The sequence below is a fragment of the Mobula birostris genome, unplaced genomic scaffold (assembly GCF_030028105.1).
Source record: "Mobula birostris isolate sMobBir1 unplaced genomic scaffold, sMobBir1.hap1 scaffold_723, whole genome shotgun sequence".
NCBI classification, from domain to species: Eukaryota; Metazoa; Chordata; class Chondrichthyes; order Myliobatiformes; family Myliobatidae; genus Mobula; species Mobula birostris.
The window spans coordinates 177,459-198,058 of record NW_027278441.1 but is presented as its reverse complement, the minus strand read 5'-3'; the positions used below and the strand labels follow the sequence as shown (position 1 = coordinate 198,058).

The 20,600-nt window shown below is 54.2% G+C and overlaps 1 protein-coding gene across 1 annotated transcript in view; it reads left to right on the top strand.

Annotated features, from left to right (window-relative positions):
* The first annotated feature begins 202 nt into the window (after positions 1 to 202).
* The window catches only part of LOC140193691 (cyclin-dependent kinase 12-like), a 35,879-nt gene continuing 15,481 nt past the window's right edge, over positions 203 to 20,600 (top strand). The window contains exons 1-4 of the mRNA XM_072250857.1: positions 203 to 692; positions 2,941 to 3,072; positions 4,968 to 5,173; positions 19,769 to 20,278. Of these exons, the coding sequence (XP_072106958.1) occupies positions 643 to 692; positions 2,941 to 3,072; positions 4,968 to 5,173; positions 19,769 to 20,278 (898 nt within the window). The 5' untranslated portion in view covers positions 203 to 642. The remainder of the gene's footprint in view (positions 693 to 2,940; positions 3,073 to 4,967; positions 5,174 to 19,768; positions 20,279 to 20,600) is intronic.

Below are 20,600 nucleotides of genomic sequence, written 5' to 3'. Positions count from 1 at the left end.
GGGATGAGATCTGTGGATCTTCTGTTGGCATTTCTGTATCTCCTCGAGTGAAGCCCATCTTCAAAGATCCTTCTCCTTCCAGAGATGAGATCTGTGGATCTTCTGTTGGCATTTCTGTAGCTCCGCCCCCCCCCCCCCCCCCCCACAGGTGTGTAACCCGTCTTTGAGATCCTCCTTCTCCCAGAGATGAGATCTGTGGATCTTCTGTTGGCGTTTCTGTAGCTCCTCGAGTGTAGCCCATCTCTGGAGCTCCTGTTGGTGTTTCTGTGGCGCTGTTTTTTTATGTGATGGGTTGCTAGCCCTATGCCCAACCCTCCTCCTTTCACAGCCAGGCTTGGGACCCGCCATGGCGGAGTTAGGATCCGACAGTAGTGCGAGCTGACATAGTTTCTATTTCATCCCATCCCGAATGTGCTCAGCTGTGTGAAGTGTTTCACACTCAGGGTTCACTGTTGGGATTGAGTTTCACGGGTTTGCCATGGCCCAGGGGGTGTGGAGGCGGTTCCTGGCCATCTCTGAGGGTGCTGGAACTGCTGCGGATAACCATTCTGCTCTGTTGTTTTGCGTTTCTCCAGTCGGTTATGCGGCAGTCCTTGCCCAGCTGCCTGGCCAGACGTCATTAAGCTACCCTACTTCCACACCATGAAACCCAAGAAGCAGTATCGGCGGCGGCTCCGTGAAGAATTTGCATTGTAAGTTCCGTCGGCGGCGCGAACGTGGCACTCGGTGGTGGGGTGCGTCTTGAAAATGCCCCGGGATATTTGATGGGACCACGTAGAGGGCGTTTTCTTTGAGTCCATTCAGCCCATCCAGTCTGCTCTGCCATTCCATCACGGCTGATTTAATATCCCACTCAAACCTATTCTCCTACCTTCTCCCAGTAACATCCGACGCCCTGCCTAAACCGCCGCATCAAATATACCCAACTTGGCATGCACAGCCGTCCGTGGTAAAGAATTCCACAGATTTGCCATTCTGAGGCAGTGTCCTCTGGTCCTAGACTCCCCCGACTATGGGAAACATCCTCTCCACATCCACTCTATCTGTGTCCTCTGGTCCTAGACTCCCCCACTATAGGAAACATCCTCTCCACATCCACTCTATCTGTGTCCTCTGGTCCTAGACTCCCCCGACTATGGGAAACATCCTTTCCACATCCACTCTATCTGTGTCCTCTGGTCCTAGACTCCCCCACTATAGGAAACATCCTCTCCACATCCACTCTATATGTGTCCTCTGGTCCTAGACTCCCCCGACTATGGGAAACATCCTTTCCACATCCACTCTATCTGTGTCCTCTGGTCCCAGACTCCCCCGACTATGGGAAACATCCTTTCCACATCCACTCTATCTGTGTCCTCTGGTCCTAGACTCCCCCACTATAGGAAACATCCTCTCCACATCCACTCTATATGTGCCCTCTGGTCCTAGACTCCCCCACTATAGGAAACATCCTCTCCACATCCACTCTATCTGTGTCCTCTGGTCCTAGACTCCCCCAACTATGGGAAGTATCCTTTCCAAATCCACTCTATCTGTGTCCTCTGGTCCTAGACTCCCCCACTATAGGAAACATCCTCTCCACATCCACTGTATCTGTGTCCTCTGGTCCTAGACTCCCCCACTATAGGAAATATTCTCTCTATGTCCACTCTATCTTGTCCTTTCAATATTCGACAAATTTCAATGAGATCCACCCCCCATTCTTCTAAACTCCGGTGAGTCCAGGCCCATGGCCGTCAAATGCTCCTCATACGTTAACCCTTTCATATGTGGAATCTATTCTCATGAGCCTCCTCTGGATCCTCTCCGGTGCCAGCGCAACCTTCCTTTGACAAGGGGCCCAAAATGCTCACTGCTCACAGCCGCACTAACCTGGCCTGGAGTGTATGCAGGCCAGGAAAAGGAACAGGTCATTCAACCCTTTAATACCATTCCATCATTTCAAGAAATCTGTGTTCTTCATCCTTAACGCCATCAGAAACTGACCCCTGCTGCTCAGGGAATGTGATACAAGTTCACACAGTGCTCTTCATGGGCAAGTACTCACTGACTTCCTGCTCTTTTCTTGGATTCTGACCCCCCAAGTCCCAAAGTTTCGGGGTGACGAGGTGGAGACACGTCCCTACCAAAGGAGGTGTAATGCACTCCTTCCGTCTGCTAGCCTGTAGGTCACCCATGGGCAGGGTACAGCACCTGCTTCGCCCCCTGATCAGAGTCACGTGAATTCATGGGAGCAGGTGGCGGACGGTCGTATGAGTAGCCGGTGCACATCACAAGTCCTGGTGATGGGACGGCGGCTGAAGAGTATTGATAAATTGACCTTTGCTGGGTGTGAGCCGAGCCCTGGTGAACGGCCCTTCGTTGTCCGTTGTCTCGTCTTTTGGGGATGGAACCCCCGGGGGGGGGGGGGGCACGCGCTCTCTGTGTTGTGAAGCAGTATGTATTGTTCCTGTGCCTCTGTAAGCTGGGCCCAGGTTCCCCACCGTGTGTGTGTGTCTCTTCTGTCTGTCAGGTTGACAATGTGGCAACGTGCTGTTTAAGGACATCAGAAATAGGAGCAGGAGTCGGCCATCTGGCCCGTTGAGTCTGCTCCGTTATTCAATAAGATCGTGGCTGATCTGACCATGGACTCATCTCCACCTGCCTGCCTTTTCCCCACAACCCTTAATTCCCCGACAGCACAAAAATCTATCCAACCTTGTCTTAGATATATTTACTGAGGTAGCCTCCACTGCTCCATTGGGCAGACAATTCCACAGATTCACCACCCTCTGGGAAAAGCAGTTCCTCCTCATCTCCGTCCTGAATCTACTCCCCTGAATCTTGAGGCCGTGTCCCCTCGTCCTACCAGTGGAAACAACCTTCCTGCCTTTGCCTCATCTATCCCTTTCATAATTTTACGTGTTCCCGTAAGATCTCCTCTCGTCCTTTCTGCAGTATCCCGCTCCCTGCCCTGGACCTGCTGGACAACATGCTGACACTGGACCCCAGCAAGCGCTACACCGCTGAGCAAACCCTCCAGAGCGACTTTCTCAAGAACGTCGACCCCACAAAGATGCCTCCTCCTGAGTAAGTATGGCGGCCCACTGCGTGAGCACGGGCACACCGGCGTTACGCGGTTCTCCGTACGGTTTCTTCCTCCTGCAGTGTGACCCTTCCCTTCTCCCGGCATTGTACTTGACGCGAAGCAGCTCTGTCTGCACCGGCGGCTGTGAGCACGCAACTAACCGGCGGATAGCCTGCGACGGCGCTGCGGGGAGCTCAGAGACCAACAGAACTGAACAAATGCTGCCCCGCCCAGCTCAACAACAACAGCAGCGCACCCTCAGATCAAACCAGGTCAGGTTTAATTGTCACTCAAACCATACGTGGAGACAGCCGAATGAGGCACTGTCCCCCAGTAAGTTCCTCCAGCAACGTAGTGCCCATCTAACTCGGCCAGCTGTGGTACGCAACACCCAGACTGCTGCCCGATCAGCAGGTCAGTTCTTCGTTAATACTGCCGCGGGAAGTACAGCCCTTCCTTCACCACCCGTCCCCCCGGTATCACTCCTCTCCCAGTACTTCCCCATTCTGCGATAACACACAGTTCTGCTCCCGATGGTATGGGGCTGTCTCAGTCAGTGACCTGCCGGGTCGTACGGACACTCAGTTCTGGCCCCGATGATGTGAGGCTCCCTCGGTCACTCTCCTGCCTGGTCGTACGGACACTCAGTTCTGTCCTGATGGTGTGAGACTCCCTCGTTCACCATCGTGCCTGGTCGTACGGACACTCAGTTCTGCTCCTGATGGTGTGAGGCTCCCTCGGTCACTGTCCTGCCTGGTCGTACGGACACTCAGTTCTGTCCCCGATGCTGTGGGGCTCCCTTGGTCACTCTCCTGCCTGGTTGTACGGACACTCAGTTCTGTCCTGATGGTGTGAGACTCCCTCGTTCACCATCGTGCCTGGTCGTACAGACACTCGGTTCTGTCCCTGATGCTGTGAGGCTCCCTCGGTCACTGTCCTGCCTGGTCGTACGGACACTCAGTTCTGCTCCTGATGCTGTGAGGCTCCCTCGGTCACTGTCCCGCCTGGTTGTACGGACACTCAGTTCTGTCCCCGATGCTGTGGGGCTCCCTCGGTCACTGTCCTGCCTGGTCGTACGGACACTCAGTTCTGTCCCCGATAGTGTTAGGCTCCCTCGATCACTCTCCTGCCTGGTCGTACGGACACTCAGTTCTGTCCCCGATGCTGTGGGGCTCCCTCGGTCACTCTGCTGCCTGGTCGTACAGACACTCAGTTCTGTCCCCGATAGTGTTAGGCTCCCTCGGTCACTCTGCTGCCTGGTCGTACGGACACTCAGTTCTGTCCCCGATGATGTGAGGCTCCCTCGGTCACTCTGCTGCCTGGTCGTACGGACACTCAGTTCTGTCCTGATGGTGTTGGGCTCCCTCGTTCACCATCGTGCCTGGTTGTACGGACACTCAGTTCTGTCCTGATGGTGTGAGACTCCCTCGTTCACCATCGTGCCTGGTCGTACGGACACTCAGTTCTGTCCTGATGGTGTGAGACTTCCTCGTTCACCATCGTGCCTGGTCGTACGGACACTCAGTTCTGTCCCCGATGCTGTGGGGCTCCCTCGGTCGCTGCCCTGCCTGGTCGTACGGACACTCAGTTCTGTCCCTGATGCTGTGGGGCTCCCTCGGTCACTCTCCTGCCTGGTTGTATGGACACTCAGTTCTGTCCCCGGTAGTGTTAGGCTCCCTCGGTCACTGTCCTGCCTGGCAGGCTGACAGCAGATGGAATACTGGGACTGATGAGCGGGCCAGTGTGTCGGCATTTGATTTAGGGAGTACGTGAGACGAGCAGGAAGCTGCCGGTTTAAATACTCTGCGCCACCCGTTGGGCGTGAGACGAGTCTGGTAGTTGTCCGCCAGCCCGCCATGGCTCAGTTTTAGCATTTTCCTTGCCGCCTCCCTTCCAGCCTCCCCCACTGGCAGGATTGCCACGAGCTGTGGAGCAAGAAGCGCCGGCGGCAGAAGCAAGCCGGAATTGTCGAGGACCCGCCGGTGCCGAAGGCGCCGCGCAAAGACACCGCGACCAGCACCGACGACAGTCGCAACAGCACACCGCAGAGCGTGGCCCCCGCAGCGGGGAAAGCTCCAAGCAGCAGCATTACCGATGTGGCCGGTGAGTGGATAGAGAGCCGGGGGTGGGGACACTGACGTGGACGGTGAGTGGACAGGGACGGGGGGTGGGGACACTGATATGGACAGAGAGCAGGGGGTAGTGGGAACACGCGGACAGAGAATGGACAGAGAGCGGGGGGGGTAGTGGGAATACGTGGACAGAGAGTGGGGGGGTAGTGGGAACACGTGGACAGAGAGCGGGGGGGTAGTGGGAACACGTGGACAGAGAGCGGGGGGTAGTGGGAACACGTGGACAGAGAGTGGGGGGGGTAGTGGGAACACGTGGACAGAGAGCGGGGGGGTAGTGGGAATACGTGGACAGAGAGTAGACAGAGAGTGCGGGGTAGTGGGAACACGCGGACAGAGAGCGGGGGGGGTAGTGGGAACACGTCGACAGAGAGCGGGGGGGTAGTAGGAACACGTGGACAGAGAGCCGGGGGTGGGGACACTGACGTGGATGGTGAGTGGACAGAGACGGGGGGTGGGGACACTGACATGGACGGTGAGTGGACAGGGACGGGTGGGGACGGTGAGTGGACAGAGACGGGGGGTAGTGGGAACACGTGGACAGAGAGCGGGGGGGTAGTGGGAACACGTGGACAGAGAGCGGGGGGGTAGTGGGAACACGCGGACAGAGAGCGGGGTGGTAGTGGGAACACGCGGACAGAGAGCTGGGGGGGTAGTGGGAACACGCGGACAGAGAGCGGGGGGGGGTAGTGGGAACACGTGGACAGAGAGCGGGGGGGTAGTAGGAACACGTGGACAGAGAGCGGGGGGGTAGTGGGAACACGTGGACAGAGAGCGGGGGGGTAGTGGGAACACGTGGACAGAGAGCTGGGGGGGTAGTGGGAACACGTGGACAGAGAGCGGGGGGGATAGTGGGAACACGTGGACAGAGAGCGGGGGGTAGTGGGAACACGTGGACAGAGAGCGGGGGGGTAGTGGGAACACGTGGACAGAGAGCGGGGGGGTAGTGGGAACACGTGGACAGAGAGTGGGGGAGTAGTGGGAACACGTGGCCGGTGAGTGGACAGAGAGTTGGGGGTAGTGGGAACACGTGGACAGAGAGCGGGGGGGTAGTAGGAACACGTGGACAGAGAGTGAGGGGGGTAGTGGGAACACGTGGCCGGTGAGTGGACAGAGGGCGGGGGGGTAGTGGGAACACGCGGACAGAGAATGGACAGAGACGGGTGGGTCCAGTGAGTGGACAGAGAGCGGGGGGGTAGTGGGAACACGTGGACAGAGAGGGGGGGGTAGTGGGAACACGTGGACAGAGAGGGGGGCTAGTGGGAACACGTGGGCAGTGAGTGGACAGAGACGGAGGGTGGGGACACTGACGTGGATGGTGAGTGGACAGAGAGGGGGGCTAGTGGGAACACGTGGGGGGTGAGTGGACAGAGACGGGTGGGAAAACTGATGTGGACGGTGAGTGGACAGAGACGGGGGTAGTGGGAACCCGTGGATGGTGAGTGGACAGAGACGGGTGGGGACGGTAAGTGGACAGAGAGCGGGGGGGTAGTGGGAACACGTGGACAGAGAGCGGAGGGTGGGAACACTGACGTGGATGGTGAGTGGACAGAGAGCCGGGGGTAGTGGGAACACGTGGCCGGTGAGTTGACAGAGATGGGGACATTGATGTGGACGGTGAGTGGACAGAGAGCGAGGGGTAGTGGGAACCCATGGGTGGTGAGTGGACAGAGGGTGTGGGGACACTGATGTGGACAGTGAGTGGACAGAGACGGGCGGGGACACTGATGTGGACGGTGAGTGGGCAGAGATGGGGGGGTGGGGACACTAACGTGGACGGTGAGTGGACAGAGACGGAGGGTGGGGACACTGATGTGGACAGTGAGTGGACAGAGATGGGCGTGGACACTGATGTGGACGGTGAGTGGACAGAGACGGAGGGTGGGGACACTGACGTGGGTGGTGAGTGGACAGAGACGGTGGGGTGGGAACACGTGGACGGTGAGTGGACAGAGACAGGCGGGGACACTGATGTGGATGGTGAGTGGACAGAGACGGAGGGTGGGGACACTGATGTGGACAGAGACGGAGGGTGAGGATACTGATGTGGACGGTGAGTGGACAGAGACGGGCGGGGACACTGATGCGGACGGTGAGTGGGCAGAGACGGGCGGGGACACTGATGCGGACGGTGAGTGGGCAGAGATGGGGGGGGTGGGGACACTGACCTGGACGGTGAGTGGACAGAGATGGGGGTGGTGGGGACACTGATGTGGACGGTGAGTGGACAGAGATGGGGGGTGGGGACACTGATGTGGACGGTGAGTGGGCAGAGATGGGGGGGGTGGGGTCACTGACCTGGACGGTGAGTGGACAGAGACGGAGGGTGGGGACACTGATGTGGACGGTGAGTGGACAGAGAGAGGGTGGGGACACTGACCTGGACGGTGAGTGGACCGGGGTTGGGGGTAGGGACACTGATGTGGACGGTGAGTGGACAGAGACAGGCGGGGACACTGATGTGGACGGTGAGTGGGCAGAGATGGGGGGTGGGGACACTGATGTGGACGGTGAGTGGACAGAGACGGAGGGTGGGGTCACTGTGGACAGTGAGTGGACAGAGACGGGGTGGGGACACTGATGTGGACAGTGAGTGGACAGAGACGGAGGGTGGGGACACTGACCTGGACGGTGAGTGGGCAGAGATGGGGGGGGTGGGGACACTGACCTGGACGGTGAGTGGACAGAGACGGAGGGTGGGGACACTGATGTGGATGGTGAGTGGACAGAGACGGGGGGTGGGGACACTGATGTGGACGGTGAGTGGACAGAGACGGAGGGTGAGGATACTGATGTGGACGGTGAGTGGACAGAGACGGAGGGTGGGGACACTGATGTGGACGGTGAGTGGGCAGAGATGGGGGGGTGGGGACACTGATGTGGACGGTGAGTGGACAGAGACGGGCGGGGACACTGATGTGGACGGTGAGTGGGCAGAGATGGGGTGGGGAGGTGGGGACACTGACCTGGACGGTGAGCGGACAGAGATGGGGGGTGGGGACACTGATGTGGACGGTGAGTGGACAGAGACGGAGGGTGGGGTCACTGTGGACGGTGAGTGGACAGAGACAGGGTGGGGACACTGATGTGGACAGTGAGTGGACAGAGACGGAGGGTGGGAACACTGATGTGGACGGTGAGTGGACAGAGATGGGGGGTGGGGACACTGATGTGGACAGTGAGTGGACAGAGACGGAGGGTGGGGACACTGACCTGGACGGTGAGTGGGCAGAGATGGGGGGGGTGGGGACACTGACCTGGACGGTGAGTGGACAGAGACGGAGGGTGGGGACACTGGTGTGGACGGTGGGTGGACAGAGATGGAGGGTGGGGACACTGATGTGGACGGTGAGTGGACAGAGACGGGCGGGGACACTGATGTGGACGATGAGTGGACAGAGATGGGGGGGTGGGGGCACTGATGTGGACGGTGAGTGGACAGAGACGGGTGGGAACACTGATGTGGACGGTGAGTGGACAGAGATGGGGGTGTGGGGACACTGATGTGGACGGTGAGTGGACAGAGATGGGGGGGGTGGGGACACTGATGTGGACGGTGAGTGGGCAGAGATGGGGGGTGGGAACACTGATGGGCCTTGGGGTGAGTTGGGATGGCGGGGTAATGTGCCTCTGATATTTCCACTGTTCCCATAAGACACAGGAGCAGAATTAGGCCATTCAGCCCATCGAGTCTCCTCTGCCATTCCATCATGCCTGACCTTCTCACCTGCCTTCTCACCATATCCTTTGATTTCCCCGACCAATCAGAAAACTGTCAACTTCCACCTTAAGTTTGTCCACGGACTTGGCCTCCACCTCAGTCTGCAGCAGAGCATTCAACAGATTCACTACTCTCTGGCGAAAGAAAATTCCTCCTTACCCCTGTTCGAAAAGGTTGCCTCTCAATTTTGAGACTGTGCCCTCTAGTTCTGGATACCCCCACCAGAGGAAACATCCTCTCCACATCCACCCTATCTCAGACATCCCCCCTCTCCCGGAAGTTCCGGGAGTCTCCCACATAAGAATAGTGGCTCCCTGATGCCTGCAAATTATATACAATATCATGGAAATCAATTTTTTTGAGAGCGAGAGAGAGAGAGAGAGAGAGAGAGCGAGCAAGCGAGAGCACGAGAGAGAGCGCGAGCAACCACTAGAGAGAGAGAGAGAGAGAGCACGAGTGAGCGCCATGGCAGAGTGTTCCCAAAAAAATATATAAAACGTACGTCACCCCAGACTACACTAAAGTGTACCCTTGACTAATAGGGGTCAAAAATAATGACAGTGTTGCTTGCTGCACTGTTTGCAACAGTGACTTTTCTATTGCCCATGGTGGGTTAAGACTGTAAAAGACATGTTGAGGTGAGTTTAACAGGTGTCATTCGTTCATTAGCATAGCTAATATTATTTAAACTAGCTGGCTGGCTGCTAAGGAGCTACTCTATTGCAGACATCCCACCTCTCCCGGAAGTCTCCCGCAAATTGATGGTGCTACCTCCCTGAAATCAGTTTTTGCAGGGTGGGATGTCTGCTATCTAATCCTTTCAACATTCGGTAAGTTTCAATGAGATTCCCCACACATTCTTCGAAATTCCAGTGAGTACAGGCCCAAAGCTGCCAAACGCTCCTCATATCTTAACCCCTCCGTTCCTGGAATCATCCTCGTGAACCTCCTCCTAGATTCTCTCCAATGACAACATATCTTTTGTGAGTTATAGGGCCTAAAACTGTTGGCAATACTCCAAGTGCGGCCTGACTAGTGTCTTATAAAGCCTCAGCATTATCTCCTTGCTTTTATATTCTGTTCTCCTTGAAATAAATGCCCACATTGCATTTGCCACCACAGACTCAACCTGTGAATTAACCTTCTGGGAGTCTTACACGAGGACTCCTAAGTCCCTCTGCACCACTAACCTTTCGGGCCAGCTGTCACCTTATTGATGAGACTTGAACCAGAGGTCACGCCTTAAAGAGTGAACTGTGGAATATTTAAGGGGAACATGAGGGGAAGCTTCTTCACTCAGAGGGTGGTGAGAGTGTGGAACGAGCTGCCAGTGGTGCATGCGATTTGAACTTCAGCCTTTAAGAGATGGGTGTGTGGATGGGAGGGCTATGGTCGGGGTGCAAGTCAATGGGTGTCGGCAGATCAACAGGCTGGCATGGACTAGATGGGCTGAAGGGCCTGCTTCTGTGCTGTAACTGACCACTTGAGGGATGAAGGTGAAGATTAGCTTTATTTGTGAAATGCATCGTTTGTGTCAACGACCAACGGTCCGAGGATGTGCTGGGCTGCTCGCCTCCATAGCGTGCCCACAACTCACCATCCCTCACACTCCGTCCTTGACATGTGGGAGGAAACCGGAGACCCCTCGGGGGGTTGGTGGGGGGGTGTCACAGGGAGAATGTACTACCTCCTTGCAGACAGGGTGGGAGTTGAACCTGGGTCACTGGCACTGTAAGCTAAAAGCGACTGCGCCCCATCTTGCCGCCCCAGCAGTTTCTCTGCAGCAGCTTCAGGTCCAGCCTTAGCTGCAGTAGTTTGGTTTGTGGCAGCAGAGGTCACCGAGGGGGGAGAGGAATTGCACAATGTTTTCTCCCGTCATGAGGGCAGCTGACAGTGGTGCACGTCGAAAGCAGGAAGTGAACTGTCAGATGTCACTCCAGCGGCCAAAACCCCCGAGGATTTCATCTGTATCCAACTGCCACTGCGGAATACGCTCAGTTGTCGCACCATCAGGTATAACCTGGTCGCTAATGCCAAAACTGAATCACCCAACCATGTGGTACTAACTCAGTGCATAAAAACCTGCAGACACGGTCTAGAGATTCAGTTGTTGTTCAGATCAAACATCAGAATGAGGAAGAAATGTGGGCTCAGTGACTTTGACCGTGAATGATTATTGGTGTCAGATGGAGTGGTTTGAGTATCTCAGATCCGAAACTGCTGATCTCCTGGGACGTCCACACACAACAGTCTCTAGAGTTTACAGAGAGTGGTGCAAAAAACAAAAAAAAACATCTGGTGAGTGGCAGTTCTGTGGGTGAAAACATCTTGTTAATGAGAGAGGTCAGAGGAGAATGGCCAGACTGGTTCAAGCTGAAGGGAGTTGAGTATAGGAGCAAAGAGGTCCTTCTGCAGCTGTACAGGGCCCTGGTGAGACCACACCTGGAGTACTGTGTGCAGTTTTGGTCTCCAAATTTGAGGAAGGACATTCTTGCTATTGAGGGAGTGCAGCGTAGGTTCACTGGTTTAATTCCAGGGATGGCGGAAAGATTGAAAGATTGGAGCGACTGGGCTTGTATACACTGGAATTTAGAAGGATGAGAGGGGATATTATTGAAACATATAAGATTGTTAAGGGATTGGACACGCTGGAGGCAGGAAGCATGAAGCATGTTCCCGCTGATGGGTGAGTCCAGAACCAGAGGCCACAGTTTAAGAATTAGGGGTAGGCCATTTAGAACGGAGTTGAGGAAAAATTTTTTCACCCAGAGAGTGGTGGATATATGGAATGCTCTGCACCAGAAGGCTGTGGGGGCCAAGTTTCTGGATACTTTCAAAAAAGAGATAGATAGCGGAATCAAAGGTTATGGGGATAAGGCAGGATCCGGATACTGATTGTGGATGGCGGTGCTGGCTCAAAGGGCCAAATGGCCTACTCCTGCACCTATTGTCTATTGATGGGAAGGTGACAGTAACTCAAATAACCACACATTGCAACAGTGCAGAGGAGCGTCTCTGAATGCACAGCATGTCGAACCTTGAAGTGAACGGGCGACAGCAGCAGAAGACCACAAACATACACTAAGTGGCCACTTTAGTTGGTACAGGAAGTACTGAATAACGTGGCCACTGAGTGTTTGATAGACATCAAAGCAGTTGCCCAGAAAAGGAATCTTCACCGTTAAGAAAGTTTGCGGTCAGGGTACTGAGTGTTCGGGTGAAGCGGGTTTGGATGGTGAGGTGCACGTCACAGCTACTCACAGTTTCTTTATTTCTGTTTGTGTGTTGTTTTTATTTTCTCCCGTTATAAATTACTCTGCCCACAGGGTCTGACAGCATCGTGGCTGAGTTTGCAGAGTTAAGTGGAGGGACAAGGAATGACGCAGGGAGTGTGCAGGATTTGGGCAGGTTGGGAGATTGGACATAGAAAGTACAACACAGGAACAGGCCATTCGGACCACAGTGTTGTGCTGGACCAGCTGAAAAGCAAATCAAAAACAGCTAAACACTAATCCCTCCTACCTACACCATGTCCATATCTCTCCATCTCTCTCACATCCATGTGCTTATGCAAACATCTCTTAAAAATCTCTAATGTATTTGCCTCTACCATTACACCAGGCAGCGGATTCCAGGCACCCACCACCGTGAGTAAAAACAACTTGCCCCTCTCATCCCCCTCTCACCTTCAGTGCACGCCCTCTGGTGTTAAACATTTCAACCCTGAGAAACAAATACTCCCTGTCCACTCTATCTATACCTCTCGTAATCTTGTAAACCTCTATCACATCTCCCCTCAGCTCCTACTGCTCCAGAGAAAAGAACCCAAGTTTGTCCAGCCTCTCGTGGGAACACACGCTCTCCAAACCAGGCTGCGTCCTGGTGAACCCCTTCTGCACCCTCTCCAAAGTCCCAGCATCCTTCCTATAGTGGGGTGACCAGAACTGTTTGCAATACTCCAGACGTGACCCAACGTGAGTTTTATAAAGTTGCAAATGCAAAAGAAATGGCTGATGGAATAAATTGTAGAGCCATGCACCTCGGTAGGAAGAATAGAAAGTGTAGACGAGTTTCTAAATGGGGAGAGGGTTCAGAAACCGGAAGTGCGAAAGGAGTTGGGAGTCCAGGAGCAGGGCTCCGTAACGGTTAGCTTGCGGGCTGATTTGGTAGTGATGGATGTGGGTTTGATGTCAACGTTGAAGAGAAGTTTGGATAGGTTCATGGATGGGAGAGGTGTGGAGGACTGTGCTCCGGGTGCAGGTCGATGGGAGTAGGCAGGTTAATAGGTCAGCATGGACTAGAAGGGCCAAAAGGACTGTTTCTGTGCGGAAGTGCTCGATGACTATGGCAGTTTGGTCATTATGCACCACGTCGTATGACATCATCACTACGTGTCGTCAGACCCGGGCGATCGTGGTCTCCCCATCGCCGTGATTGTTCTTGGCACATTTTTCTACAGAAGTGGTTTGCCATCGCGTTCTTCTGGGCAGTGACTTTACAAGATGGGTGACCTCCCCCCCAAGCCATGATCAATACTCTTCAGAATGTCTGCCTGGTGTCAGTGGTTACATAACCAGGACTTGTAATATCCACCAGCTGCTCGTACGGCTTCACATGACCCTGATCGGGGGCTGAGCAGGTGCTACACCTTGCCCAAGGGCGACCTGCAGGCTAGTGGGGGGAAGGAGCACCTCGCACCTCCTTTGGTAGAGACGTGCCTCCACCCCACCACCCGATGGTAGTATAGAAGGCAGTGCAAATTCAGAGCGAGCTTGGAGGGTGGGCTGCAGTTAGTCACATGGACATACAAGGTCGTGCCGACAACAGAGATCAGGAATCTGTGAGTTCTGAGGTACAGGGAGATGGGTTTCACTGCTGAATCATTCTGTGAGTTCTGAGGTACAGGGAGATGGTCGTTCTGTGAGTTCTGTGGTACAGAGAGATGAGTTTCACTGCTGAATCGTTCTGTGAGTTTTGAGGTACAGGAAAATGGTCGTTCTGTGAGTACTGAGGTACAGGGAGATGGGTTTTACTGCTGAATCATTCTGTGAGTACTGAGGTACAGGGAGATGGTCGTTTTGTGAGTGAGGAGGTACAGGGAGATGGTCGTTTTGTGAGTGAGGAGGTACAGGGAGATGGGTTTTACTGCTGAGTCGTTCTGTGAGTACTGAGGTACAGGGAGATGGTCGTTTTGTGAGTGAGGAGGTACATGGGTTTTACTGCTGAGTCGTTCTGTGAGTTCTGAGGTACAGGGAGATGGTCGTTTTGTGAGTGAGGAGGTACAGGGAGATGGGTTTTACTGCTGAGTCGTTCTGTGAGTTCTGAGGTACAGGGAGATGGTCGTTTTGTGAGTGAGGAGGTACAGGGAGATGGGTTTTACTGCTGAGTCGTTCTGTGAGTTCTGAGGTACAGGGAGATGGTCGTTTTGTGAGTGAGGAGGTACAGGGAGATGGGTTTCACTGCTGAGTCGTTCTGTGAGTACTGAGGTACAGGGAGATGGTCGTTTTGTGAGTGAGGAGGTACAGGGAGATGGGTTTTACTGCTGAGTCGTTCTGTGAGTACTGAGGTACAGGGAGATGGTCGTTTTGTGAGTGAGGAGGTACAGGGAGATGGGTTTTACTGCTGAGTCGTTCTGTGAGTTCTGAGGTACAGGGAGATGGTCGTTTTGTGAGTGAGGAGGTACATGGGTTTTACTGCTGAGTCGTTCTGTGAGTACTGAGGTACAGGGAGATGGTCGTTTTGTGAGTGAGGAGGTACATGGGTTTTACTGCTGAGTCGTTCTGTGAGTACTGAGGTACAGGGAGATGGTCGTTTTGTGAGTGAGGAGGTACAGGGAGATGGGTTTTACTGCTGAGTCGTTCTGTGAGTACTGAGGTACAGGGAGATGGTCGTTTTGTGAGTGAGGAGGTACAGGGAGATGGGTTTTACTGCTGAGTCGTTCTGTGAGTACTGAGGTACAGGGAGATGGTCGTTTTGTGAGTGAGGAGGTACAGGGAGATGGGTTTTACTGCTGAGTCGTTCTGTGAGTTCTGAGGTACAGGGAGATGGTCGTTTTGTGAGTGAGGAGGTACAGGGAGATGGGTTTTACTGCTGAGTCGTTCTGTGAGTACTGAGGTACAGGGAGATGGTCGTTTTGTGAGTGAGGAGGTACAGGGAGATGGGTTTTACTGCTGAGTCGTTCTGTGAGTACTGAGGTACAGGGAGATGGTCGTTTTGTGAGTGAGGAGGTACAGGGAGATGGGTTTTACTGCTGAGTCGTTCTGTGAGTTCTGAGGTACAGGGAGATGGTCGTTTTGTGAGTGAGGAGGTACAGGGAGATGGGTTTTACTGCTGAGTCGTTTTGTGAGTGAGGAGGTACGGGGAGATGGGTTTTACTGCTGAGTCGTTTTGTGAGTGAGGAGGTACAGGGAGATGGGTTTTACTGCTGAGTCGTTCTGTGAGTTCTGAGGTACAGGGAGATGGTCGTTTTGTGAGTGAGGAGGTACATGGGTTTTACTGCTGAGTCGTTCTGTGAGTACTGAGGTACAGGGAGATGGTCGTTTTGTGAGTGAGGAGGTACAGGGAGATGGGTTTTACTGCTGAGTCGTTCTGTGAGTTCTGAGGTACAGGGAGATGGTCGTTTTGTGAGTGAGGAGGTACATGGGTTTTACTGCTGAGTCGTTCTGTGAGTACTGAGGTACAGGGAGATGGTCGTTTTGTGAGTGAGGAGGTACAGGGAGATGGGTTTTACTGCTGAATCGTTCTGTGAGTACTGAGGTACAGGGAGATGGTCGTTTTGTGAGTGAGGAGGTACAGGGAGATGGGTTTTACTGCTGAGTCGTTCTGTGAGTTCTGAGGTACAGGGAGATGGTCGTTTTGTGAGTGAGGAGGTACAGGGAGATGGGTTTTACTGCTGAGTCGTTCTGTGAGTACTGAGGTACAGGGAGATGGTCGTTTTGTGAGTGAGGAGGTACAGGGAGATGGGTTTCACTGCTGAGTCGTTCTGTGAGTTCTGAGGTACAGGGAGATGGTCGTTTTGTGAGTGAGGAGGTACAGGGAGATGGGTTTTACTGCTGAGTCGTTCTGTGAGTACTGAGGTACAGGGAGATGGTCGTTTTGTGAGTGGGGAGGTACAGGGAGATGGGTTTTACTGCTGAGTCGTTCTGTGAGTACTGAGGTACAGGGAGATTGGCTTCACAGCTGCAGCAACTCACACAAAATACTCGACAGGTCCGGCAGCATCTCTGGAAAGGAATAAACGGTCGACGTTTTGGGCCAAGGGCCAAAGATGCTGCCTGACCTGTCGAGTTCCTCCAGCATTTTATGTGTGTTGCCTTGGACTTCCAGCATCTGCAGACTCTCTGGTGTTTTTTTGGTTCACCACTGCGGCGTCCATGTAGTCATACGAATAAATTCCCAGGCAAACAGCCGAGGGGTGCGAGAATCCTACTGTGCTGGGAGCCGGGGCTGATCGAATAGGGACTGGTGAAACTGCTAAGTACTGAACAGTCTGAGCAGGGGTGAACGATGGCTTGGAGCAGAGCAGATTGACAAGGGAAGGGCAAGTCGTGTGCTGTTCTGCGAGGTGGTGAAGATAGTGGCTGTTCCCGCAACCCGTCTCCACTGTTGCGTGGAAGTTGCCCGATGTCACTGTGACCCCCACGGGATACCCTGCAATCTGGTTCCCTCCCAAAGGCACAGTGGGTTAATCCTTCCCCCTTAAAGTCTGCCCCGGTTTGGGTGGATGTGAGCAGAATGCAGGAGACTTATGGGGGGGAGGAGGAGTCGGGTGTGATGGGCGAAGTAGCCTCTTCTGCTTTAAGGAAGTAAGGGGGTTGATGAGTTGAACTTTGTAGATGCAGTTCCTGGAAATCCGGGCAGCGTGTGATGAGATTACTGTTAAGTGGAAGGGGCAAGACTAGCATGACTGGGAACTACTACTACGTCGACTCAGGCCAAGGGGGCCGACGTCGGGCACGATGACGGACTCTCCACTTCTCCCTCTCCCTCATCAGTGTTTTCAGTTCATCTACATTAGCCGCGCCGCGGTCTTCTAGGAGCGTGTTGACCACAGTCTTGGGAGGGCACCCAGGGTTCATCCTCCCGTGCTTGGGCTCCCATATGATGACTAGGCTGGCAGGTAGCTCGGGGTGGCGTAGACAGTGCAGTCTTCTCGCCTCGATTTTAGTGGTGAGCATCGGCAGGTCGTCATAGAGCTCGGCGTTTGTCGTGTGCTGTTGCCAACTCACGTCAAGAGCCATCCGGAGCATTCGTGTATAGCAACCATCGCATGGTCTTGGTGAGTGTCCACGTCTCGCATCCGTACGTGAGAATGGACTCTGTGAAGATCCTCTTTTTAAGCCGGGAATCCGGCTGAGAAAGGGCCAGTGGAGAGACTGGTGGGAGAGGTCGCCTGGTCAGACGGGGAGGTGCAGAAAGAGTCTGGCTCATCTCCCCGCGGGTCAGTCCTGTCCCTGCTGCCTCGGACATCGGAAGTACAGGGCATGATTTCTGAATTTGCAGGCGACATCATGAACCCGATGAGGCGAGCGTGATCCCGTTCACGTTTCTCTGCGCTTCCTGCAGTGGAAGGAAGGTGGGGCACGGGGTGGTGAGGCTTCAGTGCCGAGAAACGTGAACCGTTTGGAGCACCAAGAGCTGGCGTGCTCTGGGGCGCAATTCTAAAAGCGACGCAAGAGCCCAGCGAGCTGGGATTCGGTGTTGTAGTTTGCCGCGGGTCAAAGAGCCAATGTTGGTCAAAAGTGGCAGAGTTGGTTTGGATCACAAACAAGACAAAATCTGCAGATGCTGGGAATCCGAGCAATGCACGCAAAAAAAAACGCCCGAGGAACTCAGCAGGCCAGGCAGCATCAATGGAAAAGAGTAGACGGTCGATGTTTCGGGCCGAGACCCTTTTTGTGAGAGAGGGTTGATTCGGAAGCTGCTTAGGAGATTATTTGGGATCCTGGGTCTCAGAAACAGAGTGCAGGAGCAGTATAAACAGCAAGAAACATCTGACTTGGCAGAGAGAGGGGCCTGGACTCTGCGATCTACTCCCGGGGGGACAAGTTGGAGCAGGTCTCAACCAGAGTAGCTGGAGAGCTAGAATAGATCTGATAGGCTGAATGGTCTCAGCTGGGATATAAGAATTTGCCACCTCAACAATACTTGGTCCTGTCAACACTCAGTGAGTTCCTGTTCTTGTTTATTGGCGTCTGACTGTACATAGATACAACCAAACGAAACAGACTACAGCACACCCACTAGACATCGCACACAGCACAGGAAACAAAATATTACCACAAATAAGGTAATGAGCTGTAATTCAAAATGCACAGGTAAACAGTAAACAGCTTGCCGTCCTGATGACGAGACCCCAGTGGTGGTAAGGTATCCATTCGTCTCCCAACCTGAGGGAAGAAGCTGTTACCCTAGTCCTGATGCTCCTGTACCTCCTTCCTGACACCTGATTTCTGAATGGACACTGAACCCATAAATGCTACCTCACTTACTTAATTTAACTATTTTATATGTATATTGGGTGTGGACTTTCGATGATCCTATTGTGTTCCTGCCCACAAGAAAACGAATCTCGGCATTGTATATCGGATTATGGGAACACTCAGTCCTCTTTTATTGTCATTTAGAAATGCATGCATGCATTAAGAAATGGTATAATGTTCCTCCAGAGTGATATCACAGAAAAACAGGACAGACCAAAGACTAACACTGACAGAACCACATAATTATAACATACAGTTACAGCAGTGCAAAGCAATACCATAATTTGATAAAGAACAGACCATGGGCACGGTAAAAAAAAAGTCTCAAAGTTCCCGAGTCGATCGACTCCCAAGTCCCCGATAGCAGGCGGCAAAAGGAAGAAACTCCCTGCCGTAAACCTCCAGGCACCAACAACTGCCGATGCCTTGGAAGCAGCCGACCACAGCCGACACTGAGTCCGTCCGTCCGAAAACTTCGAGCCTCCGACCAGCCCCTCTGATACAGCCTCCCGAGTGCCTCCCAGCCTGCTGTGCGTCTTCGACCTCTCCCCGGCCGCCAAAACAAGCAAAGCCGAGGATTCGGGGCCTTCAGCTCCGGAGATTCCGGTTACCGCACAGTAGCAGCGGCAGCGAAGCAGGCATTTCAGAAGTTTCCCAGATGTTCCTCCTGTACTCTCACGTCCGTCTCCATCAAATCAGAGTTGTGCACGGTCCCCTACTTGACAGATTACAGATACCATTCACCAGAGAGGCTGCGTGCGCTTCGTCGCACAGCCATCTTCTCCTCCTCCTCCACATGGTGACATCTGTGTAATTTGATAATAATTTAAGTTTGAACTTTTGAACTGAGATCTCAGCAGCTTCCCCTGGTCCCTGTTCCCCTCGCACGGCAGTGTAGGCAGGATGTAACCCCCGATAGAACAAGGGGCAGTGTGTGTGTGGACAAAGCTTAATGTGCAGAGCTGTGAGGCGATGCAGTCAAGGTGGTGCATTGAATATGGCCGACTAACCTCTTCTTAGCTCAGTCACTCCGATCAGTCAGAGTGACCCTCCATCTTGTGTGTATCTCAGACAAACGACACTTGCCGGTCAAGTAACCCCAGCCTCTCACCTCCTGAACTGTTTCACAAACACCACTCCGGCAAGCTCGGGCTTTTCTCTTTGGAGCGAAAGAGGGTGAGAGGTGACTTGATGGAGGTGTACGAGATGACAAGAGGCACAGATGGAGTGGAGAGCCAGGTACTTTTTCCCTGGGTGGAAATGGCTAATACGAGGGGGTACGATTTTAAAGTAACTGGAGAGGATGTCAGCAGGAAGTTTCTTACACAGATTGGACGTTAATTCTGTTCTGTGTTGTGCACTGTAGGGGTTGGAGATGCTGCCCAGCAGCTGAACCAGAGCGAGATGGCAGTGCTACTGAACCTTCTGCAGACCCAGAGCAACCTCAGCCTCACCCAGCTGGCACAGGCGCTCAACGTCGGCACCAATCCCGAGACCCAGCAGCAGTGGAACGTGCTGCTTCAGTCCCTGGTCGCCCTGGCCGAGGCCACCGGTCAGCAGCAGGACGCCGCGACCCAGCCTCCTCCACCTCCGCCGGCACCGTCCGCCGATCCGCCCGCGGCCGCGGCTCCCCTCCCGGCCGCTCCGGCGCCCGTGCCTCCGATCCAGCTCCTGGCCTCGGCGGGCAGCCAGCCGCCTCAGGGCCCGTCCCAGGCGGCCGACGCGCAGGCGGACACGCACGGCCTGCTGACCATCCTGCTGGGTCAGCTGATCAAATCTCAGGAAAGCACCGCCGTGCCCGAGGACAGTAACGGCCTCAAAGCCAGTGATGGGTCACAGCAGCCGCAGGCAGGCACCGGCACCCCGGACACCACCGGTAAGTCCCGCCGCCCCCCTCCCCACTGCAGCCCCCCACAATCATAGACCATAAGACACGAGCCAGCCCATCGGGTCTGATTTCTTATCCTTCTCAACCCCACTCCCCTGTCTTCTCCCCGCAGCCTCTGACACCCTGACTAATCAAGAACCTATCAGCCTCCACTTTAAATACACCTAATGACCTGGCCCCCACAGCCGTCCGCAATGAATTCCACGAGTTCACCACCCTCTGGCTAAAGAATTTCCACCTCATCTCTGTTCCGAAGGACAACCCTTTTGCCCTCTGGACTTAGACTTGCCCACACTTGAAAACATTCTCC